A 27,045-nucleotide genomic window follows, 5' to 3' on the forward strand; every position below is an offset into this window, starting at 1 on the left:
AATTCTGTAAGATATTTTCGAAGGAGATTCTGCGTGCATAGCAACAGTTGGAGCAGTGGAGTAGACCTCTAACAATGTTATACAATTTCAAAATGTTAGAAGGGAAATTTTACTCCAAAAATAAACATAGAGTTTTAACTTATTTCCATATATATAATTGAACATTTCTAAGGTAAATTCAGAGATCACACCAAGTGGCAAAAGTTCTAGCTACGCCAGTGTTGTTATGTTAATCGTATACAAAATGTTAAGTAACTTGAGTATGAGAAAATACAACAAAGAATAAAATATACTAAAATAATGTACCTTTGATTACAAAATCTAAATAAAGAAGTTGTTAACAAAAAACAACAATGAGTTAAAAGAAGTTTTTGATAACTCAACTGGACATTTTATATTGTTAAGAAGTTATTAGTATTTATCATTAGCAGGAACCTTAAAAGTTTTTGTTGTATTGAATGGCATTGGAAAATTCACTGCAATTAAGCTCATGTTTCAGATCTTTCTAAGCTTTTGTAATCTGTTGTAATTTTGATCTATTGTAAGCTTTTAGGGTTGATTCAGTTGTTCTACCACTTCTTCAGGATACTGATTATTGAGAATAATTTTTCGACTGGTGCTGATGATGCTGAAAATGTATTCTTTTATCTGAGCAAAAAATGGGCAATTTTTTTTTTTTTTTTTTTTTTTTTTTTTTTTTTTTTCAAGTGGCTGAAAAATTGCTTCTAATTTTTTTTCACTGATTTTATTTTTTCAAATTTCAGAATTGGCTGTACTGTTTAATATCCAAATAAAAGATTCTGCTGCACCAAAACTGTTTCTTCGTAATTCAGTGTAAGAAAGACATCTGTTATTTTTTTGGAAGAACACATTTAAACAGAATTAAATCTAGATTCAAAATATTTAAATTAGAAATAGTGAGTTTAACAAAGGGAATTATTTTAATTGCCAAATCACCATTTTACGCGAGATTGCTCTGTTTTCTTCTTCTGTATTCGACACTTTTGAAATTTTACCGAATAACCGAAACAAAATGAGTAACCGGGCGTACGCATCAACAAACCGGGAGAGATCTCGGCGGTGTCGGACAGACCCGGCCATACGGGAAACCTGGTAAGCTTACGGATAACCTCATTTTATCCCCGTGTTTTCGACTCGCTAAATGATCGATAGAGCGCCATTTATGCCAAAATTCGTAAGCAGTATGCGAGGATGCATGAGTGCAATTTCTTAAAGCCCTTCTCGTTTTTTAAATCCCTTTTAATTGTTCTTCGTCTATCATTTAATTTATTAATTTATTATTTTCTTTAATCTTATATATTATTTGCTGTTTCGTAATTACTAAGCGTTCATATTCGTTTTACACAACACGGATAATTTTTAACCTTCTGTTTTTACCACCGAGCGACCGCTTGGCGTTTTATTGCTCTGTGACGTCAATGATGACGTCAAATTCCGTTTCTGCGCGTGTTTACAATTGAGGATCTTAAGGAGCGACTGATCAGACGGTAGCATATGTGTGATTAAAATGGAGTGAATTCCGTCTCGAATCGCAATAGCATATGTAGATCAAAATATGTTTTGAAATTCCGTTCTACTTCTTTCTTAATTCTTTGCTTTTTCTGAGCAGTGGAAAGCTGATTACATTTTAAAAATGGTTAGGTTTCGGTTAGAAGATATATGTCTGTTGTATATACGCGAAAATTTCAAGATTTTTAATCATGCTTATTTGGTGTCTGAAAATGAAACCCTGCAGGCGAATTTGGGATTCTTGCGTAAGCTCATTTTAAATATTCTTTGTGTTTTGATTTGAAGTACCTAAACTTGTAGAAGTTGGTTCCAGTGTATTATTCATTTGTAAGATAATTGATTGAGAAAAATTATATTACATAAATGTTTATTACTAGAAATCTTTTGATTCTGAAAATTAACGGTAATCCGTAGGTTTTCTCCATTACCTTTACGAAAATAGATCAGAATAGAAGAATATTTTTTATAGAATTCTGTAAAAAAGACTTACGGTAAACGTTTTTTAGAATTCTTAAAACTATCACCAAATTTTTTACAAACTAGGCTAGAGATCATTTATAGAATTCTGTAAAATGTTATGTAAAACTTCTGTAGAGTTATGTACATAGACTTTGTAGAAATATGTGTAGGTATTTTATGAGATTTGTGCTGAGATTCTATACAAATTTGTACAGTTTCTAAACTTCTCACGCATTATATAAATTAACTAATAAAAAAACACATGAAAATAGCAATAGATCCAGTTCAACTCTTTAAAAATATCAGATTCAATTAGTAGACAATTGCGCTATATTTCTAAAGAATTCCTAAAGTTTCCTTGCTTCAATTTTCTATAAAAGATACTACAGAAACTTTTAAGTATTTAAAAGCATTTTAAAATCAGCGATTTTTTTTTAGATAAATTTTCATTTTAATAAAGTTTTCTAACCTAAATTTTGAGACAATGTGTCACATGGGGGACAGATGTGGTTTTTAATATTGTTTCGATTTAAAAAACGTAAGTAACAATTAAATTTGATTATACCCCCATAGCACAGAATATCCTCAGGACGTCCTATTTTAGTCGCAATACCCCGGGACATACTTAAGATATCTTGAGTATGTTGATTCTCAGGTGTCCTGAGGACATCGTAATTTAACATCCTGAGGATGTTATATTTAAGTCGCTATGTCCCGGAATATGAGAGGATGTCCTGAAGATGTTGATTCTCAGATGTCCTGAGGACCACTCCAATTTCACATCCTGAGGATATTCATTCATACTGCATTGTCCGGAGGACTTTGGTTGTCAAATATTCTGAGGATATTTATTCTCAAATTTACCAGTTTTAGTTTTTTGACATTGTACATCTGAAGCATGCATATCATTCAGTTTTCATATTATTGTTTGTTGTTTCTAAATGTTATATATTAAAAATATTGATATTGATGAATATTTATATGATTGAGATTTAGTCTTGTTATTTTGTTATTAATTTTAACTGCTATTTTTTTTTTTTTTTTTTTTTTTTTTTTTTTTTTTGAAAGTTACTTTTTTACGTTTTTTACGTTTTAAAAAAATTTATTTAGGCATGGGAAAGATTGTTTTTCAATAGATTAGCATTTTCTAGAATATTTGCTAAATTCTAAATAACATATATTTTTTATAAAAAATGTTTCGCTCTAGTGTAGAATTGGGTGCCCCTTCGATTAGCGACAATTTTTTGTAAAATTTTGGCGATGAAATCTTATTTCTGGTTACCATGATAGTGCAACTTTGCTTTAGCCTCCTGATTTTTTAAAAATAAAAATAGATTGATAAGTGAAAACAAATCGATGTGTACATAGACAGAGAGTTTATGCAATTCTTTGACTTTTTATTTTGGTTTTGTGTAGCGGCCATGTTGAAATTATGTCTTCCTGGCGCCAATCTTGGCATCAAAAAAGAATCGCCAAAAACAAGGGGTACCCAATTGTAAACTTTTACCTGTTAAATTACATGTATAATTGCTTGCAGATTGCAAACTCTACTATAAATATAGGCAAAATTAGACACTCTAATTACAGGACGGGAAATGCTTTTCAATCGCGTACACTGTTATTGATATTGAATTACAGTCGTGCGATAATTTCGCAGTAAAAATAATTCTCTCTGATGACTATCCAGATTCTAGAAGCTTTGGTCTTAGGAAACCAATTTTCTTATCAAGAGTACATACACAATGATTAAAAGCTTTTATGTGGGGAACTAAAACTATAAAATTAACAGCATAAATTTAATTTTTAAATTAATTTTATGATTTAAATTCATTGTACTTCTTTATAAGTTGTGTATTATATGAGCAATATCATACGAATAGAATAATAAGTTATGTAAATAGCATTACTGATCAGCCTTAGTGTTGATAAAAATCCACTTTGATAGAATAGACTATTCACCAGTAGCTTACCGCATCCCTTCTCGGCTCCTTTGAGTTTGCCAATTTCTATGCCAATTTCTAACGGCATTCCTCATCCCAGCTTTATTATTTCCACTGTTAATTTTTTTGGCACGAATTTAAATTTATTAACCAAATTAATAAACTTGTTCCAGACTGCTTATACCTTGTAATTCGTGTATTGGTTTATAAATATTTTCTTATTGCATTTTTTTTAAAAGAGACTTTTTTGTAGAGGAGGCACTTTTAATTTTCGAACGTGCTAAAAATATTTATTTATTTATTTATGCATACCATAAATACCATACTTCTACGATGCATACCATAAATAAATATTTATTAAAAATATTTATTTATTTATTTAGTACCTTAGTTAATTTTGAGTGTACAGAAACAAAAGAAAATATTCTGTTGGGGAAGAGGTTTTGTCACTGGCCTCCTCTTGTAAATACAGCTTTTCCGTATGTATTTTTATTTTTTATTTCCACTTAATGGACTCTTTTATTAGAAGTTTGTTTTGCCATTTTAATTTCTCTAATTTTTCTAATTTTAATTTTAACAAAAGCAAAATGTATTTATAATTTTAACAATTGCAGTATTATTATTTCATATATTTTGCTCTCTCTCTCTCTATATATATATAATACAAAATAAAATAAATATTCATATAATGCAATATAATTCACATAATGCAACATTGTTCATATAATTCACATAATGCAAAATAAAATAAATATTCATATATAAAATTCATATTTTTTACTTGCTCTCTCTCTCTCTCTCTCTCTCTCTCTATATATATATATATATAATGCAAAATAAAATACGCTTAAACTTCATCCCATATTCAGTTTGGAACAAACCACATGCAAAAACCAAAAACCCGAAGTAGAGTGGCAGACTGCAAGAAATAGATGGAGCGAAACATGGCAAAGCCGAAACTCAAACATAAAACTTACATCACGGGGCTGGTGCAACGAAAGACCCTGATGACGATGTTGCGAAAGATTAAGTTTCATATTTACATGTTTTGCTTCCTATTACTTCTTGCATTTTGCCACTGTATTTCTGATTTTTTTAGTTTTTGCATATGCTTTGTTCTGAATTAAATATGGGAGAAAATTTAAGCATATTTTTAAATTTTAATTTGCATTATTACTACCACCTGCTGCTATCAGCACGCAATTTGGATTACGTTTTGAACCGCTTTGTATTTATTCATTTATATACGAAATGAAATTGGAAGAAGCTCGTTGTAATAACGTGGCATGGTAGATAAATGCATAAACCAGAAACTTGCAGACGTTCGATGAAATCGTTTCCTTTCTATTCATGGTTGTCAAACATTTTTATTTAATACAACACAAATCAAGAACGCGAAAAAGATATTTTTTGAAGCAGTAGTCAGCAGAAGTTGCTACAGCAAACCGGAAGAGAACGAAGAGAAGAGAGATGCTTTGGTGGATATTCTGGTGTATAGCAGGAGTTAATCCTGCTCCTTACCAGATCACTTAAGGAATCTCACGTGGAGCCTCGCTTTTGAAGGATCATATCTCTGAATCCCACAGAGGTGATATTAGAAGGTCTAGAAAATAGTGAGGTACGTTGCCTGGGTAGCATCACAGGCGGGTGAAAAAATGAGATGAACTGGTCTGAGCGTCCAATCGGGAGCTTCATAGTACAGTCAAATGGCCCACCAGCGGCCGAGTGGTAAAGTCGCTGAACACTGGTAGTTCGGTCCGAGGTTCGAATCCCGCGAACGGGCTGGCTGCATGGGCGTTTTCGTGGTTTTCCTCATGTGTAACGTGTATACGAGCCAGTTTCCCTTAGAAAGTCCTCCACGAAGGCATCCCTCCTCTTAGGCAGATAGCCCTCGAGGCTTTGCCATACTCACATGATTACAGAATAGCAGTAGAAAACAATAAAAAGTTATTTGCCGTATATGTTTGCAGTCTTGTAATATCTCAAATTGTAGTTTCCTACAATTTGTAGGAAATTCAAACATGATGTGAGCAAATACGGCAAAAATAAAATAATTATTAGTAGGCAAACCGTTCACAAATTTAAAGTATTTCTGGGATGTCGGTAAGCATTATTGTGATATCCAATCCGGTGCATGGAGTAGTCACGTGGGGATTCATTCATTCATTCATACACATATTGCCGGGATGCTGCTAAAACTATGTGGCGTGTCCGGCTCGTTGATAGATATGCCTTAGGGGCGCATGGCGGTGGAAAACCGGACGAAGTAAAGGGAGGTCGGAGGCAAGAGAAAAGGGGCGACCATGCGTCACACGAAGAGAAGATATGACCAGGAGAAGTGGAAATCGCGCAAAATCAGATAGGTATATGTTCATGACAGGTACATATGAAATAAATACAGGAAACAAGACAAATTATAAACTAAATATACTATATACACAATACATACAATTCAAGATACAAAACACATACAAGTAAATGGAAGTAATATACATATGTACAAAATGCGTGCACTTAAATTAAAAGGTAAGTGGGGAAATTTGCATCTCTGGCAAGATGTGCAGCATACGGTCATAATTTGTAGTCCATCTGTAATGGAATGTAATCGAAAATTTAAAAATGTGTTAAGTATGGGTAGTTAATCGCCCTGTCGAAGAACGGTGTTGAGACGGTGAAGATATTCTTCCACACGTTCTATTTTTAAATCTCTGTGCATTATATCATCGGAAACAAATTAGTCGGCATTTGTCATTAATCTTAAGGCTTTGTTCTGTAATACTTGCAACTTGTGCATGTCCTTCTGTGTGGCTGCCGCCCAGCCTGGCAAAGCATAAGAAAAATAGGCCGAATGTTAGATGCCTTTTCTTTGACAGATTCAACCGAGAATTTTTACCAATGTGAGGCGAAGTGTTGGTGAGGGCAGACGTAGTTTTACTACGCACTTTTACAATGTGACCATTCCATGTAAGTTTGTTATTGACTCGCAGAATGACTCTCAGATATGTGGCCTTCAGCACTGTCGCTACGTCAACGTTGAAAAATTTTAAAGTGACATTAAGTGGGTTCTGGTAGTTTTTCTACGTATGATGATCAGTTGGGATTTTTGCGCATTTATGGGAATCCTCCACTTTGTGCACCAGTGCTCTACTGTAGGAATGATACTTTGGAGCTTATAGATGGCGCATGTGAGAATAGCTTTTGCTATGGCACTTCTACGATGTATACCATCACGTGACAGACGGAAGGTTGGGCAGCAAAGAACTTTTATATACCAAGACGTGCTTACGTTTCGGATTACATTGCAAGAATGTTTACGTTAAGCGAATTAAATTTCAGATGCATAATATACACTCTTAAACAAAAAAAACAAAAAAATTAAGACGCACCAAGAAGGAGTTATCCGAATGGGAAGAAAATTGGTAGAAGTGGTGTACATGTACAGAAAAACAAATGATTATAGTTTGAGAAAAATTAGGTGATTTATTGAAGTGATAGAGCTTCACAAAGTGAAAAACTCAGTAACGCGTTTGTCAACCTCTGGCCCTTATGCAAGCAGTTATTCGTCTTTATATCGATTGATAGAAGTTGCGAATGTTCTCCTGAGGGATATCGTGCCAAATTCTGTCCAACTGGCGCGTTGGATCGTCAACATCCCGAACTTGGAGGGCCCTGCCCATAATGCTCCAAACGTGCTCAATAAGAGAGAGATTCGGCGACCTTGCTGGCCAAGATAATGTTCGGCAAGCACTAAGGCAAGCAGCAGAAACATGTGCAATGTGGGGGCGGGCATTATCTTGCTGAAATGTAAGCCCAGGGGGGCGTGACATGAAGGGCAACACAACGGAACTTAGAACTTCGTCGACGTACCGCTGTGCTGTTAGGTTGCGACAGATGACAACCAAAGGGGTCCTACTATGAAATGAATTGGCACTTCAGACCATCTCTCCTGGTTGTCGGCCTGTCTGCCGGAAGACAGTCAGGTTGGTATCTCACCGCTGTCCGGGGCGTCTCCAGACTCCCCTTCGCTGGTCATCGGGGCTCAGTTCAAAGCGGGATTCATCACTGAAGACTATTCTACTCCAGTCAGTGACATTCCAGTGCAAATGAGCCCGACACCTCTGCAAACGGGCTTCGCGTTGTACAGTCGCGTCGTCAATGGTAGTCGGCGCAATAGGCGCTGTGACCTCAGCCCCCTTTCTGTGAACCGTCTATGAATGGTCCCTGCTGTCATTGAAGCACTAGCTGCACGTACAATCGATAATGATGCATCTGGGGCTGTGAGTGCCGCTCTGACGATTGCTCGGTCTTCCCGTTCTGTCGTTTCTCTAGGCCTACCGTTTCCTTCTTGATGCTGTGTGCGGCCATGGTTCACTCATTGCTGCCAACATCGTCTACTAGTGGCATCGCTCCTGCTCAAATGTCGAGCTATTCGCCGATAACACCAACCGGCTTCTTTGAGCCCACTACACGACCTCTCTCAAATTCTGACATCTGCGCATATCGTTCGCTCAACTGTATGCGTGGCATAGTTACTGTCTACTAGAGTACATGGAATGAAATTCGTGAAGAATTTATGACCTAGAATCGTAATTTCTGCTCTTAAATATCTTGCCAGTTGCGCAGATCAGATGCGCTGTAGTGACTACCGTTCATTCATTGGCAGCCAAAATGTAAAATTTTGCATTTTCCGTCGAAACCTGTATGCATATCAATTTGTGTCCAATTTGCTTTATATCTTCTCGGTGCGTCGTGGTGCATCGTCCCTCCCCCTAAGGGTGTATTAATGTTCGGGTGCTGTCTTAAGTTTTCATCGTATTTCAGTAATAATTGCGCAATTCAGATCAGATCACGGGTCACTTTTCAGAATTACAGGAAGTAAAGATTATATTAGAACAGTTATTGCTTTGGTACTTTTAGAATTTAGAAGAGGGGAGCATGATCAAAATTTTGCTACTGATAATTTATTATTAGAAAGGTAGATATTTTATATTTTACGCACATTTATCTATATTATATATAAACAGAAAGTGGAAATTTACACTTAATGACTGATAAGCAAGAAGGAATGCAAGGATAACATTCTTTACACGTAAAGTAGATGTTTGGGGTATTCAAATGAAACGGTAATACATGAAATACTTATTTAAATGTTGTGATATCTTAAATCCATAAATACTCATAGTTGTAGCAAAAAGTATAATTTAGAATAGGCAATAAAACATTAAAGTAAGTAATAAATCTAAAATCTAAAAATATAAGCAAAAAATGGAGACATTATATCCAATAAAACATTGTTTGTTCAAGTAATAAATCTAAAATAATAATATAAGGGAAAAATGGAGACATTAAGCGTAAAACATATACAGTAATGCATGAAATAATTGAAAATGGATACGTTAAGCGTAAAACATATACAGTAATGCATGAAATAATTGAAAAATGGAGACGTTAAGCGTAAAACATATACAGTAATGCATGACATAATTTTTATGTTCAGTGCAAGGCTAGCACTATATGTACACACAAAAGTGTAAAAGTGTAAAATTATTGAAAAACATTATTTACACTCACTTGTATGGTCACTAAACCGGATAAGTAAAAAATCCCAAGAACAGGGTTTTTTTAATGTTCATACCTAGTGATAAAACCTGGTAGCACGAAACTGAGCAATCTGCTTTCGAAAAAGCTATCTACACAAGATTTAAGAGTAGTTAGTAAACACCCACGCGTAGGTTTAAAGATATAAGAAATGAAACTGCAAAGAAGTTTAAGATTTCTCTATACATATCTAATAGAGAAAATAGATATATTTTTTGTCATATTATATCAATTAATAATGGCTACTATAAAATGCTTCTGATCATCATAAAGAAATATATGAATATATTAAATTAAAAGATTTAACACTTGCTTTGCAAAGTGATTTGTTCATTGTTGTTCAAGAATTTAACGAATTGTAAATTTTCTTATGAAAATTGAAAGCATTTTTTTTTTTTTTTAAATTTATCATAGCCTACTTGCAAAAAATAAACATGGAACAAATAAAGAATATAATTAAGAACGCTCTGTTCTTCCATTTTTACACTTTTTTCCTTTTTTCTTCTAGTTTTCTTTGCCTTTGCTCTTAGCAAGACCCATTTTGTTTCGTAATTTTATTTCTTTTTAACAAAGTTTTTATTCTTTGATTTAATAGGGCTTACCCTTAAAATAATGTAATTTTTAACTAATAGCTTTTTATCTATTTATTTTAATTGTACATTTGCCAACACAGGCTACCTTGTATTAGTTTTTCTTTCATCCGCTTCAAGTTTTAAAACATTTTTTAATAAAAAAAAATTGTGTTCTCTTTTGTTGTTTAAGTTCTATTTTAATTTAAATTGCAAGCACGTCGGAAAGAGGCGAAATTATTGAGCCATTACTTTAATAATATTTTTTTTAATTAAATATTTTTATTAATGAATTACTGCTTTAAGTCTCAATTGTTTCGTTTGACGAAAAGTGCTTATGGGTATTAGCCAAATTGGAGTTTTCTCATGCTTTTTCCTTCATAAGTCTGTGTAAGTCTTGAAACCTCGAATTGAGCTAATTAACCATTTTTTTTTTCATTCTGTGGATATTATTTCTTTATCTTTAAAATGTTTTTGATTGTTTGCGAACAAAATTGATGTTTTTTAGCTTTAGAAAATTTTTTGTAGTCTTTTCTTTTTTCCAATATTTTTTTGTATATTATATTGTTTGGTAGTTATTACAGGAGGTTTCCTCGCGTAAACTTTAACTACTTTAGTATTGCGTTATTGTTTTTACTTGATCTTACTGGTGTACTACTGAACTGCAGTATCATATTTGCTTTAAAGAAATAGCATAAAATTTTTATTTTCCTTCTGTTTATTTTCTTTCTTTTATTTCCTCTTCTGTGACATAAATTAGATCATATTACTAAAAATAATAATTACGCATGAAAAAATTATTATGTGGAATCCTTCAAAGTTTATATTGTTTGTATGCAAAGGCTAAAAGCAACAATTATACTGAACTAATAATAGGCCTTTGTTTCTGAACCAGTACTACCTCAACATACTGTGTACTTTACATTCAGTTGTTCATAACATAACTATAACAGTCATCCACCATAACTTGAAATTACCTTTTTCGTACTCATTTTATTTTGTAGTTATATTACATATATTAAATTTCATTACAATTTTTCAATTTTTATTTATTGATATTTTTAATATTCAGTACGATACGATAATGCTGAAAATTAAACTATTTATATTTTCTGCACTATTACTCAAAACGTATTTCTTGATCGTTTGTATGCTAACATTCAAAATTATTTAATTTTCATTCTATATTTACTTAATTCTTATAATACTAATTACAGAATTTTTAACACTAATTTAAACATTTAAAAAATAATTCAAAAATATGATGATTAATCGCATTACAATTTAATAATCTTTCCTGAAAAAAATTTTTAAATTCCTTATTCAAAAATAGTTATTTAAATATATATTTCTAATACCATAAAATTTTCATTTTCATAAAAGCGCTGTGTATTTTACATTCAGTATGTATGATGAAAATTGTAAATCTGCTATTCAAATACAATACAAAATATTCTTAACTGCTCTACTAGATGAATAAATTACTTCAAAGTTATGAAACACGTTTAGCATATACGAATCCCGAGGTAACAACATGGAATGTATTCAGATTTTGTAACTGCAAAATCATTTAAAGAAAATCTTATTATTTATTTTTAAACAAAAATTAATACGCTTCTCCGAAATTGCTAAATTAAAGCTATACAGTTTTAACCCCTTCGCGCCGACTGTCACGTATACGTGCCAGCAACGAACACACTTATCTACCGGCTGACACGCAGGCGTGCCAGAGCATTGCTACGTTTTCTACGGATTGTCACTTATTTGTGCCAGTACCTTGGAACGTTTTTCAAACTATAATTTCTGCTACAAGATGGCACTGTATGTCCATATGGTTTCAGATACATGTACATTAGACCTTCTACTCGAAATGAGAGAAGCATGACTCACATACACGTGTTTTTGATTATATAAACAAACGGGGAACTAAATGTTTCCGAATGGCGTGATTTATGACGTCTCTTTAAATCGCACTTTATTCGCACGTGGTAGTTGTTTATTGTAAGTAGAAGTTTTATATGCGCTAAAGCGTTGAGTATTTCCGTTTACAGTTCAGTTTTTAGAAAATAATTAGATCTTGTTAGACGTGAATTCTTTCTGTTTTTACCGTTTCAATGTCGAAGCGTCGAAAATGTTTAACAGAGCATGAAATAGCAGAAATGATGCAAAATATTTCAGATATTGATTCTGAAATTCTGGTATTCTCATATTGATTCTGAAAGATTAACTGAAAGACATTTTCCAAAACTTTGTTCAGAAGAGACTGATAAGAAAATGAGACGACGATGCTTCGTTTGTTCACATTCCCGGAAAAATCCTCCAAAACGGCAAATGAATTATTACGAGTTCAAGGAATGTAACGTAGGACTGTGTGTAGATCCCTGTTTTCAAATTTTTCATACGAAAAGAGAATTTTAAGTAATATATTTAGTTTTCAGATGTATAATGTTAAAAGTCATAAAATGGTGAGTAATTAAAATAAAATGTGTAAAATATGCATTTAAATAAGAAATAAGGTAATTAAAGTATATATACAAAAATATTTATAAAGCATAAGCCGGTTAAATACTCTATACAGCATTATTAAACAATGCGTTGATACTTCGGAAATTTCATGGATTTAGGCTTAGTAGCAAAAAAGCCCCCGGCCCTGGAGAGACGCTCGCGGAAGACACTGCCGGCCTCCGCGATAAGCGCGCGTTTTCGCTACCCGGCTCGAAGGGGCTTTAATTTAAATCGAAGGCATCGCGCTTAGCTTAAAACTCAAAGCAATCAGTTTCGCATTAAAGAAGCGCAGTTTATTCCATCGATGGTATCTCTGTTAGTTTATGTCTAATACTGAAGTAGATAAAAAAAACATTTTGCCTGTTCCTTGAAATAATTTTATTAGTATAAACATTCGGGTCGAATTTTTAAGCACTCGTATACCGCAGTAAAACGATAGTAAAATATTTGTTTTCTCTTTCTAGATATTGCCACTGAGCTTCTTATGTAAGAGAGGATTGAATAAATTGTCAAAATATTATGCAAGGACAAAATAAATGTTTATGACAGAGAAAAAATAAACGAAATAGTTTGAGTGATGTAACAGACCTATTTAAGTGTAATTGAACTATTTTATTCACGCTATGAACTCATGAACTGAAACCGAACTATTTTATTTAAACGCCATCTCGTGGCGATATGAAAAAACGTCTGTCGAACTCCAGCCGCCATGATGTTAGTTTACTATGTCTCTGTTATTCAACTGTTTGATGTTCCATTTGGTATATGTTTCATTTTTACGTATATTTCTTTTGTTTGTAACCGTTCCTGTGTGCTCTGTTAATAAATCCTTTTAAAGCTAGCCGGCATTAGTGTCTATTGAGGAACGGCTACATCACAAGCGTAGAATTTATTGACTAATCACATTACTTCGAAAATCCATACATCCATTTTGAAGATAGATTTCTTGTTGAAAAGGGCGCATTAATTAGTCTTGACAATGTGAAATTTTTCTATTGAGGTTTTGAAAGACAGGAAGCCGTACTCATTGTAACAAAAACGACTCAGCAGTATTGATGGCAATATCGACTGATTGTAATAAAGCGAACTTAGCAATATTGGTGACGTAGAATGTTGATCCATATTGAAAAGCAAAACTTGGCAACCGAGATTAATTGACTATTCATCTTTATTTCAATTGACATTTGTGGCCACAATTCACTTGACACTCTAAGCGTGCCTATTCAAGAACATACCTTTTGTGATACTGTTGCGATAAGAAAGGAGCAGCGAGACCGAGATCAGAGGTAGAATCAAAACGTGCGCAGTTATTCAATATGGCAGCGTAATAAGAGAAAGTTTTGGTTTAAGTTTCGAATTTGCTACTTCATCAGCGTCATAGAAGTCATATGATATGGAGTGATCTAGAAATGAAGCAGCACAGCAAAAGGTTTTATTATTTTTAGAACAGAGAGGCAGAATTAAGGGCCTATTGCTGTGATTTACATATTTTTTATCTTACCTCTATATATTATAATTAAAACCATTTCAGAATCTTAATTTGTAAGAGAGAATTTCACTCCTTTGAAAATTGACACTCTCCCCCAAGACATTAAAAAACGCATCTATCAGTTTTAAAGTATGAAAATTTGCTACCTTTAGCTTCGTCTTGTTTTACCTGACAGGCAAGAAGGAAAATGCTGTTTGTCACCATTGGAAATGCGGATTTGTGTATATGTTGCCGATATGAAAAAAGATGCTTATTAAAGTGTTTGCCGTTGTTATCATTTAAAAGCTGTTTCAAGTTCTAATGACGTTGATAGAGAGTTTGCATTTGCAGAAATGGCATTTTAGCAACCGAACAGAACTTTGCTATTAGAATTTAAATTTATAAAAATATTAATAAAATTTTTAATGCGTATTTGTGTACTTACTTCATTACATATTCATTTGTCAGATAACAGAAAAAGGGAAGAACGTAATCATTATTAAATGTTGATATTTAAAATCATTACATGCTAAGATCTCTTTGCAGTATCTAATTTTTATGTAACGTATTTCAGTTATATGACACATATATAACACTTTTGTTACAAAATAATATTGTTATGTTACAGTGGTAAGAGGCAATAGTTAATTCTACCCATACCCTTCCATTAATATTAAATTCTTTGATGACTATGTTCCCTGGTCAAACTCTTACAAGTACCTAGGAGTTGTACTTGATTCAAAATTAACCTGGCGCCTTCACATTGAAAATGTTCTCAACAAAGCAAAAGGTGCCAGAGCCCAACTTTACCCATTTTTAGCTCGAAAGAGCAATCTGTCAATTAAAAACAAAATCCTTCTCTATACATCCATTATAAGACCTGTCTTTATGTATGCATGTACAATCTGGGGTACTGCTGCAAAAACTCATGTGAAAAAACTTCAATCTTTTCAAAGTAAAACCTTACGTATGGCCCTAAACGCAGCTTGGTACGTCCGTACAGATGTGATTCATTCGGACCTTAACATTAAACCTGTGGATTACCTTATCAAAAAACATAGTCAAAATTTATTCCTTAAAATTGAACAGATTGATAATCGAGCACTTCAACAGATCCCAGCATACGATCCTGCTATTCGCAGCTCACAGAAGAGACCGAGAGCCGTGATTGGCCGAGAGTTCGGCATCTACCCACCATCTAAAAGGGCTAGACGCCCTCTCTACCACAGACACGTACTTACCTCGTTCCCCTGAGCTCATAGAGACAGGAACGTTTTTTCTCCCTCCTTGAACTTCTTGTTATGATAGTAAGTATGTTTTGTCTCTCTCTCGTATACGACATCCAGTAAGGGCAGTGACATCATCTCTCTCTATCATAAATTTTGCTTATCTAATCACCGGCATGACTTCGAAAATGGAAACCGAAATTAGGATAACGGATCAGGAACTCGAAAAACTCGATATCTTTAACAAACAACAAAGGCTTATCAAAGAAATTGCCTTTTTAAAGGCAAACAATGATTCAAAAGATTTATCTGAAAGCAACTTATTGAAACTTCAAAAACTTGAAAACGATTTAAACAATTTACCACAAATCGATAATAGAGACTTACTCATCAAAATTCTATACAATTCTTTATCCCCGGACGAATTTCATAAAATTACCAACACCAAAGAGCACTCAATTAACACAAATGACGCGTGGCTCACACAAGCACCCAGGAAAAGACATAGACGTCACTCAAATGAATCTATTGAGGAACTACCTCCTACACAATTATCAAATCAGTTCAGCACCCTCAAAATTGATCAAAACCTTGATGACGGCAATAAAATGGAAGAAGAACAAAACTCCAATACCCAATTCATTAAACCCGCCAAAATAGCCAATAAAATACCCCCAATTATTATTACCGATGCCACAATATCCTGGAAAGATCTTAGGAAGGATCTAAAAGAAAGATTAAGCATTGAAAAAATAGAAGCGAAAAAAGAAGATGGAAACCTTGTAATTAAACTATTTTCGGCAGAAGATTACAAAAAAGTACAAAATAAATGTGACAAAGAAAAAATCCCATATCATACCTTCTTATTACATTCGGATAAAGCACTCAAAGGTGTTTTAAAAGGTCTAGACACAACTTATACGGAAGACGAAGTTAAGGAAGCATTAATTGAGGACTACAAATTACCCATAAACAAAGTTAAACAGATGACCAGAATGCGCGACGGCATAGCTACGCAACTACCTATGTTTTACATTGAAGCCGCTAACACTCCAGAAGGTAAACGGATGTTCAGTGTCAAACTTCTCCTTGACATGAAAATCAGAATAGTGGCGTACAAAGGAAAAACAGGCCCTACACAATGTTTTCAATGCCAAAGATACGGCCACACTCAAAAAGCGTGCCACAATACCCCTAGATGCGTTAGATGCCTAGAAGAGCATCAATCATTTGAATGTCCGCAAAAAGGGAAAAAGATTTCTCCTATCTGTGTTCTCTGCAAAGGCTCTCATGCAGCCTGTGACTTAAAATGCCCAGAACACCCAAATAATAAGCACACCGCAAGAGGCAATAAAGAGCACTCAAATATAATTCCCAGCGCAATGAGCAAAATTCAAAATACCCCTACCATTTCGAGCCAATCAACAACCAGGAAACCACCTACTGAGAACCAATCCTATGCAAGCGTCACAGCAAATATCAAGGAAAAGGAAACAAATACGAAACCCCAGAAAAACCAAGAAATTAATACCAATAAAGACGAGTCATTCGAAGACTTTCAAGCTTTTATTCAGGAACTCTACCAAATTTATATAAAATTCAGAAATGTAAAAGAAAACCAATCTAAGTTAAAACTGGCCATGGAGGCCATACGGGTATTCGAAAATCATAATTATGAATAACATCAACATTAATATTAACCACAATAATCAGCATATCAACTACGCAAAATTCACCGCATTCAACAGTAACGGGATTAAAAGACAACTTACAGAAGTGAAAGATTATTTACAGAAAAATAGCATTGACATATTAATGATCTCAGAAACTCATCTACAACCGGCAATCAATTTCAAAATCCCAAATTATGATATATTTCGTACCGACCGGATCCACAACAGAGGCGGAGGAACCCTCATAGCCACAAAACGTTATCTTAATTGCTACCCTTTCAATCTACCCTCACTCTCTAGCATGGAAGCTACAGCCTGTATATTAAATAGTAAAAATACTGAAATTCTTCTTATTTCTGCTTATAAACCACCAAATAACCTCATCAGTACCAATGACTTAGACATCATCTTCAATCTAGGATACCCTACAATAATAGCAGGAGACCTCAACTGTAAGCACCAAAACTGGCACTCCAAGTCCAACAATAATAATGGCATCATCTTAAATAATTATATCCTCAATAGTAACGCTGAAATTTACGCCCCTGAAGACCCCACGTACATCCCTACAACTCTTTACGGTCAACCCGATGTCCTTGACGTCGTCATTACCAATAACATACAACAGACGCCTAATATCCAAGTTGCTAACTGCCTCTCATCAGACCACCTACCCATGGAATTCACACTATATGGACTTAGGCATGGCCTTCCACCCCTAAGAACCAAAATAAACTGGAACAACTTCACTTACCTCCTCAACCAGCACATCCAAGCCACTACCAGCCTAGGTTCAGGCCCAGAAATTGAAGCAGCAATAGACTACCTTAATAATCATATAAATCAGGCCATTAATCACTCCAAATCTGCTAGCAACGATACCCCTGCCACTTTACCTCCTTATATTCTTCAAAAAATCACCGAGAAAAATAATCTAAGAAAAGTTGCTCAAAGAACTCAAGATCACAGAGATAAAAGAAAATTCAACAAAGCCCAAAAAGAACTCAGGAAATTAATGAAAGACCACAACGACAAAGCTTGGAACGATTTTGTATCCAGCTTAAGCAACACCGATCACTCTGTCTGGAAAATTGCAAAGGTTTTAAAAAACAGGAATTACACAATAGGCCCAATCAAAAGAAACAATACCACTATCTCGAAAACCGAAGAACTTGCAGAAATTTTTGCCAGCGACTTTCAATCCCAATTCTCCAACAGCTCATACCCTTGCAGTAACGATATAAATGTAATTAATCATGTGAACCATTTCATCTCAGAAAACAGCAATAACCCAAACCTCCCTACCAACCCAAATGAAATAAGAAATATCATAAAAAATCTCAATGTCAAAAAAGCAGCAGGTCATGATCAAATCAGCAATAAAGCCATTAAAAACCTACCCAAAAAAGCAATCATCCTTCTATGTAATATATACAATGCTTGTCTAAGAAATAACTATTTCCCAAACTGCTGGAAGCACGCCATCATTTTCATCCTAAAGAAACCTGGAAAAGACCCATCTAATACAGCAAATTATAGACCTATTTCTCTTCTCCCTTCCATAGGGAAAATCTTTGAACGAATTATCATCAAAAGAATTAAAGACCATCTAAATCAAAATAATATCATGAAAAATCATCAATTCGGCTTCCGTTCAGGATATTCAACTGTACACCAAATAACCAGGCTAGTGGAGTATATCGGCGAAAGTTTCATTAAAAAGGAAACAGTAGCCGGTATATTCCTTGACATTGAGAAGGCTTTTGATAAAGTCTGGCTGGACGGACTCCTTATCAAATTAATCAATTATCAATTTCCACCCAGCCTTATTGTGCTCATCTCAAATTTTCTAAAAAACAGATCTTATCAAGTCAAGGTAAAAAATTCATTATCAACCAAGCATTACCCCACTGCGGGACTGGCTCAAGGTTCTGTAATTTCTCCCACCCTCTTTAATATCTATATCAATGATATACCTACTGATCCAAATGTTCAAATCTACAGCTACGCAGATGACACGGCTATTCTCAGCAAATCCATAAACCCCAAAAAAGCAAATAAAAATCTACAAAAGCATCTGAACATAGTCTCACAATATTTCAAAGCCTGGAAAATTAAAATAAATGAAAGCAAATCCACCCTCATCTATTTCAGGAAAAATAATCTACGACGACAACTTGAAAATATCAGTATCAATAATCAAACCATCCCTCAAGCTAACGAAGTAAAATACTTAGGAGTATTCCTCGATAACAAGCTCACTTTCCGGAAACACATGCTCTACACAAGAAATCAAGCCTTTAAAGCATTTAACGCAATCATTGCACTCACAGGCAGAAACTCTCATCTCAGCCTCAAAACTAAAAGATTAATCTACATTCAAGCCATCCGACCCATTTTATTATATGCATCTCCCGCTTGGGCAGCCACAGCCAAATCTAATAGAGAACTACTTCAAACTCTCCAAAATAAAATGCTCCGTATAATATCTAATGCACCATGGTACATCAGAAACAACACTATCCACAGAGATCTCAAAATTTTGCCACTGAACAGTGAAATCATCAAAAACAGCCACAACTTCTTCTTAAATTGCAGCAAACATCCAGACTCCACAATAACCGACCTTCTAAATTACGACGCTACTCTGATTCAGCGACATAACAGACCGCGTACCATCTTTCATAACGAAAGATGGTAAATGTACATATGTGTATATATTTTATTTTATTTTCTTCATATTTAATCAAGTTACTTTATATTTCATGCGATTACACAGAAGGACTAAAAATTAAGGACTGGCAAATCGCAAATGTGTATATGTGTTCACGTGATCTTTTCAACGAATCAGAGTAGCGCTCGCTTTAAAAATATCCAGATCATCACCCATACCTTTTCAGTCAGCACTAAAGCCTCACGAAGGAAGGACGTGCGGAACGCAGCCCAAATCTAATGCCTATAATCATCAATTGCTTATCAACTTAAAATGCCATCTGCATACGCCATATCTTCCCGATAAGAAAATGCCATAACTTCCACGGAATCATCATATATATTGTTTTTTCCACGATTCTAAATGCCACATTCTTACCTTCTCAGCACTAAGGAGGTGCTTTGCTCCGATTGAAACGTTTGTTTCAGGAGGATATTTACAGCTAGGCTCCCTAATAAGGGTATTTTGGCCTGGTAAAAGTCCTTCTCAGGACTGCATACCAGTTTTCAGGCTAAGGATACAGATACAGATACAGATCTACCACAGACACATTCAGCCGCTGAGCCCCTAGGGACTAGGTTGAATTTTTCCGCTCTCTTTGCTTCTTGAAATTTTCGTAAGTATGTATCTTATTGCTCTCGCATACGACAGCCAGCTCGAATAGGCAGTGACTACTACTTTCGCTTGATCAAAATTTATCTTCAATCACCGACCGGAACCTCAATACCGACCATGAATAAGAAAACGGACAAAGATGATGAAAAAATTAGGGCTAGCCAAATGATTACTAAAAGTTTAGAATTAGAACGTGAAATCAAATTATTAACCTATGCCAACAATGAAAAACCATCAGATGAAAACATAAAGAAACTAAATGATTTAAACACAGAATTAGCAAAATTATTTTCTGAATTGCCCAAACACGAAACTTCATTATATGAAGCCATCAGTAGGATTTGTCAAACCAATAATGATACCTGGACCGCTCCCAGAAAAAGAGCACGAAATCTTTCTAACGACAACACCCCTCCAACACAACTTTCAAATCAATTCGACGCGCTCACAATAGATCAAAACTTAGATAACCAAGATATGGAAGATAACGATACTAATAATGATTCAAACAATACATTACCCTTCAAACAACCACAACAAACGGCCAACAAAATACCACCCCTTGTCATAACCCAGGACATCAATTGGAAAGAAATCAGAAAAGATTTTATAGAAACCCTCAAATTTGGAAAATTCGAAGCCAAACTCGAAGGTGAAAACTTCGTTATAAAAGTTACCAGCATAGAAGATTACAAAGCAGCACAAAATTACCTTGAAACCAAGCATATACCGTACCACACCTATCTTCTACATTCGGATAAAGCATTGAAAGGAGTACTAAAAGGATTTTCTACCAATTACACAATAGAAGAGATTAAAGAAGAAATTAAGAAATTACAAATCCCTATCATTAAAGTTATACGCATGGTGCGCATGCGCGACGGAATCCCCACAGAGCTTCCAATGTATTACATCGAAACTCCTAACAATCCCTCAGGCAAACGTATGTTCGATATCAAATACCTCATGGATATGAAGGTCAGAATTGTTCCTTATAAAGGTAGGCCCGGACCGACACAATGCTTCCAGTGTCAACGGTACGGGCATACCCAAAAAGCATGCCACAACCCGCCAAGATGCGTCAGATGTTTAGAACAACATCAATCTTTTGAATGCCCGCATAAGGGAAAAAACTTCACGCCTCAATGCGTACTATGCCAAGGCTCACATGCATCTTGCGACAAAAAATGCCCGGAGCACCCTCTTAACAAAATAGATCCTAAACTAAAAAATATCAAAGAATCAACCATAATTCCAAGTGCTATGACTGAAATCAAAACCACCAGTACTAGCAACCAATCAAAAATTAGAGAGCCAATATACAACAGCCAATCATACGCCGCAATACTCTCTGGGTCAAAAAACCCGACAAGCCCTCCTTCAGAAACTCCTATTAAAAATATCAACAATAATGAAGAAAAATCTTTCGAAGAGTTCAGTGTTTTCATTAAATCTCTACACACCCTTTATTTAGAATACAGGAATTCCAGCAACTCAAACTCTAAATTGGATATCGCCTTAAAGGCGCTACAGGTCTTCGAAAAACACAATGTTTAATTCTCAAAATAGCACATCACCAATATATCGACATATCAACTATGCTAAATTTGTTTCTTTCAACTGCAATGGATTAAAAAGGCAACTCTTAGAAATCAAAAACTACCTCATCCTCCACAGCATTGATATTCTTCTTCTAAACGAAACTCACCTTAAAGCAACAGACAATATCAAACTCCCCAACTACGATGTATTCCGATCTGATCGACTGCATAACAGAGGCGGAGGCACTCTTATTGCAACAAAAAAATATTTAAATTGTTACCCAGCCACTCTTCCTCCACTCCAAAGCATTGAAGCTTGCGGCTGCATTATAAAAAGCAACAACATTAATTATTTAATAGTCTCTATCTACAAACCACCTAACAACCTGCTTAATATCACGGATCTCAATAATATCTTCAACCTAGGCTATCCCACCATCATGTCAGGCGATTTCAACTGTAAACATCCAAACTGGAACAGTTCAACCACTAACGCAAACGGAATCATCCTCAATAATTACCTCCTTAATAGCCAAATCAATATCTATGCACCGAATGAACCTACTTATATTCCCACAAATCTACGTGGAAGACCAGATATCTTAGATATTATCATTACCTACCAAATACCACAAGCTCCTTTTGTATACGTAGCAAATGATCTTTCATCAGATCATTTACCTCTTCACTTTACCCTTTATGGGCTAAAGCATGGATTACCTCCTTTAAAAACCAAAATAAACTGGAGCAACTTTAAATATATAATGCAGAAAAATGTGAATGCGGCTCCCAACCTCAGCAACACCTCAGATATTAACGAAGCGATCAACCACCTCAACAATCAAATCCATAATGCTATTAATAATTCTAAAATGCACAAAAAAGAAGACACAATCACCCTTCCTCTCCATATCAGACAAAAAATCAGGGATAAAAACAGACTCAGGAAAATAGCGCAACGGACCCAACACCCTAACGATAGAAGGAACTTCAACAAATGCCATAAAGAACTTAAGAAAATCATCCGTGAATATACGGACCAAGCCTGGAAAAACTTTGTGCAAAGCCTTTCACACGACGACCACTCTGTCTGGCGCATCGCCAAGGCGCTCAAACATACCAACAATAGCATTGGACCTATCAAAATTAATAACTCTATCATCAATAAACCAGAAGAAATTGCTGAAATCTTTGCAGATAACTATGAAGATCAATTCTCCAACAACCTCTACCCTTGTCCAAACGATTGCAATATCTAAAATCATGTTAATAGTTTTATCCAAGAAAACTCTAGGAACTTCAACCCCCCTACCAGCCCCAGAGAAGTTCAATCCATCATTAAACATCTAAATATCAAGAAAGCCACTGGTTACGACCAAATTTCTAACAAAGCTTTGAAGAATCTTCCCTCCAAAACAATAGTTTTAATTACTAATATCTTCAACGCTTGCCTGAGGAATAATTACTTCCCTGATGCATGGAAACATGCCATCATCTTCGTACTCAAAAAACCCGGGAAAAACCTAGCTGAACCTTCAAGCTATAGACCAATCTCCCTGCTACCTACAATAGGAAAAATTTTTGAAAAAATCCTTGCTGAAAGAATCAAAACCTATGTTTTCTCCAACAATATTCTCAACAATAATCAATTCGGATTCAGACCAGGCTATTCAACTACTCATCAAGTCTCACGCATCGTGGAATATATCGGCGAAAGTTTCAATAAAAATGAAACCGTAGCTGGTATATTCCTCGACATCGAAAAAGCTTTTGACAAGGTTTGGATTGATGGATTGCTGATCAAACTCATCAACTACAACTTTAGACCCAGCCTTATAATTCTTCTTTCTAATTTCCTACGAAATCGTTCTTTTCAAGTTCGAATTAAAAATATCCTTTCTTCCACCAGAATTTCAAAAGCAGGTGTAGCTCAAGGTTCGGTCGTCTCGCCAATTCTCTTCAGCCTTTATATCAATGATATCCCTCCTTGCACCAAAACAATTATTGCAAGCTATGCAGACGACACTGCACTCCTCAGCAAGTCTATGAATCCTATTCACGCTAGAAATAATCTCCAAGACCGCATCAATACAATAGCACAATATTTTAGAGCATGGAAAATTAAAATTAATACCTCCAAATCTGCACTCATTTACTTCAGAAGAACAATAATTAAAAAAGACATCGGAAACATACAAATTGAAGGACAGAATATCCCAAGAACTAATATAATCAAGTACCTAGGAGTTTACATCGATTATCGACTAACTTTCCGCAACCATATCAACAATATTCGGAACAAAGCCTATCAGGCATTCATGGCCATATACGCATTAATTGGAAGGAATTCTACATTAAATCTAAATACAAAACGTATCATTTATTTACAAGCTATCCGCCCTATTCTTCTTTACGCAGCACCGGCCTGGGCAGCCACTTCTAGAAATAATCGTCAATCATTGCAAAGAATGCAAAACAAATTACTTAGAATCTTAATAGACGCACCATGGTATGTACGCAACTCGGCAATCCATAGAGACCTAAATATCAAGCCTTTAGACAGCGAAATTCTCAAACACAGCCATAACTTCTTCTCCCGCTGCAATAGTCATCCTAATGAAAATATCCAACAACTCAACAGCTATGATAACACTCTTATTCAAAAACACAAAAGACCGCGAAACATTTTTCACGATGGAAACTGGTAGATTTACATTTTGTATATATTTTATTTTATTTCAATTATTTAACTCGTATTTAATCAAGATTTACCTATTTACCAATGAACTATGAACTCTACTGTTGAGATTAATTACCGTTTCCAAAGTGCAAAATTGACCAATCGCAACGAATGCTACTACTCTTATAAAAGGATCCGACCGCCCATCACATCATTCAGCCACGAACTTCCAAGAGAGAAGCACGCACACCGCATCGCATCTTTATGCCATAAAATTCAAACTGCCATTATTGCTTTACAATCAAGTCTTCATTTATGCCATAGTCTCTAATTATGCCAATTCAAATAATATGCCAACTTTATGCCATTTCATCATTTGTTTTTCAACTTTATGCCTTTCACTTATGCCATTGCAAAAATTTTTTCCCACAACCGCCAAAGGATGGCGCCACTTATGCCATAATCTCAAGAAAACCATCTTTAGATGGATATGCTTTTATTTGGAGCCCTTATCAGGGTATGATAAATATGTATTGGTAAAGGCCGTTTTTAGGGCCGAATACCAATCAGCTAGGATCAGGATATGGATATGGATATGGATCTACCACAGTAAAACTCATGTGAAAAAACTTCAATCTTTTCAAAGTAAAACCTTACGTATGGCCCTAAACGCAGCTTGGTACGTCCGTACAGATGTGATTCATTCGGACCTTAACAATAAACCTGTTGATTACCTTATCAAAAAACATAGTCAAAATTTATTCCTCAAAATTGAACAGATTGATAACCGAGCACTTCAGCAGATGCCAGCCTACGATCCTACTATTCGCAGCTCACAGAAGAGACCAAGAGCCGTGATTGGCCGAGAGTTCGGCATCTACCCTCCATCTAAAAGGGCAAGACACGCCCTCTCAACATCAGTTCCAGCTCCCGCGCCATGAAGGAAGGAAGTCTCTTCAGCGAGCTGCCATATAATTGCTTATTACCATCTCTACCTGCAACCAAGATCTTCAAGCAAAGTTATCAATCTGTTCGCATAGAATCACATCTCCCGCAGATTTTTAAAATCTGCCTATGAATATTTTCAACGCGTTCATATTTATTATTTGCACAAGCCACATGCCAATGAGCCTATTAATCTTAAAATCTTTCCTCTCCGCTTTCTGCTTTAGTGTTGTATTGTGTATAAAAAATTTATAAAAACCAAAAAAAAGTATAATATATAAAATACAAAAAAATTATAAAACCTAAAAACTTTTAAAAAATATTATGATTCTTAAGTTTTTATTATCTCATCTCTATCCCTAAACTTTCTTGAGCCAGTGGCTCCCTCTAGTGTGCGTCAAGTAATTCACTTATGCAAAATTTTTTCTCATTTCTGCTCGCTTTTAGTAATTCTGATGAGGAGGTAAATGGTTTTGAACCATAGGAACTCCGTAATTTTCAAATCATTGGCATTGGCATTCTACCACAGTTCCAGTCTCCGCGCCATGAAGGAAGGAAGTCTGTTCAGCGAGCTGCCATATAATTGCTTTATCATCATCACTACCTGCAATCAAGATCTTCTAGCAAAGTTCACATCTCCCGCAGATTTTTAAAATCTGCCTATGAATATTTTCAACGCGTTCATATTTATTATTTGCACTATCCTACACAAGCCACATGCCAATGAGCCTATTAATCTTAAACTCTTTCCTCTCCGCTTTCTGCTTTAGTGTTGTATTGTGTATAAAAATTTATAAAAACCAAAAAAAGGTATAAAATACAAAAAAATATTAAAACCTAAAAACTTATAAAAAATATTATGATACTTAAGTTTTTATTTTCTCATCTCTATCCCTAAACTTTCTTGAGCCAGTGGCTCCCTCTAGTGTGCATCAAGTAATTCACTTATGCAAAATTTTTTCCCATTTCTGCTCGCTTTTAGTAATTCTGATGAGGAGGTAAATGGTTTTGAACCATAGGAACTCCGTAATTTTCAAATCATTGGCATTGGCAGTTAATTCTAGAATATAAGTCATGTATTTCACATACATAACGTAAATTGCATTTTTGTAATATTTGAGGCACATGGACACTTGTGTTTCAAATATTACAAAATTGTATCTCAGTAAAAAAATCTGTTGCAATTTGTAATGCAACAGAATATCATTGTGATTATACTGTACGCAATAATAATGCTGATGCAAGCAAGTTATACATGCAGAAGGTATGCTTAATTTTTAGACCTCGTACCAATGAATGCATAATAAAGTGAACAGTGGTACTTAAAAATTAAAATTCAGTTTTTTTTTTACGGCTGTGTGTGAAAAAGGGTTTTCATCACTGATTCATATTAAAGTACTAAAATCGACTTGATGCATATGCAATCTGAGATTTAAGCTCTTCGGTACACGGATGTAGCCGTGCAAGAATTGGTAGCCGTGCAAGAATTGGTAGCCTTATCCATGTCATTAATGTGAGCACCAGAAGTTTTTAATGTTTTTGTTGATAAAATAAAGATTAACGGAACTCTAATAGTCGTGCTT

At 34.9% G+C, this 27,045-nt stretch overlaps 1 protein-coding gene across 1 annotated transcript in view; it reads left to right on the top strand.

The window, feature by feature from the left end:
* The first annotated feature begins 1,474 nt into the window (after positions 1–1,474).
* Positions 1,475–27,045, top strand: part of LOC118186009 (uncharacterized) — a 45,313-nt gene continuing 19,742 nt past the window's right edge. Inside the window, exon 1 of the mRNA XM_035355985.2 lies at positions 1,475–1,775. Coding sequence (XP_035211876.1) covers positions 1,655–1,775 — 121 coding nt within the window. The 5' untranslated portion in view covers positions 1,475–1,654. The remainder of the gene's footprint in view (positions 1,776–27,045) is intronic.

Source organism: Stegodyphus dumicola, chromosome 11, assembly GCF_044657685.1.
Source record: "Stegodyphus dumicola isolate Sdum_Otavi_A_Nest chromosome 11, ASM4465768v1".
Lineage (NCBI taxonomy): Eukaryota > Metazoa > Arthropoda > Arachnida > Araneae > Eresidae > Stegodyphus > Stegodyphus dumicola.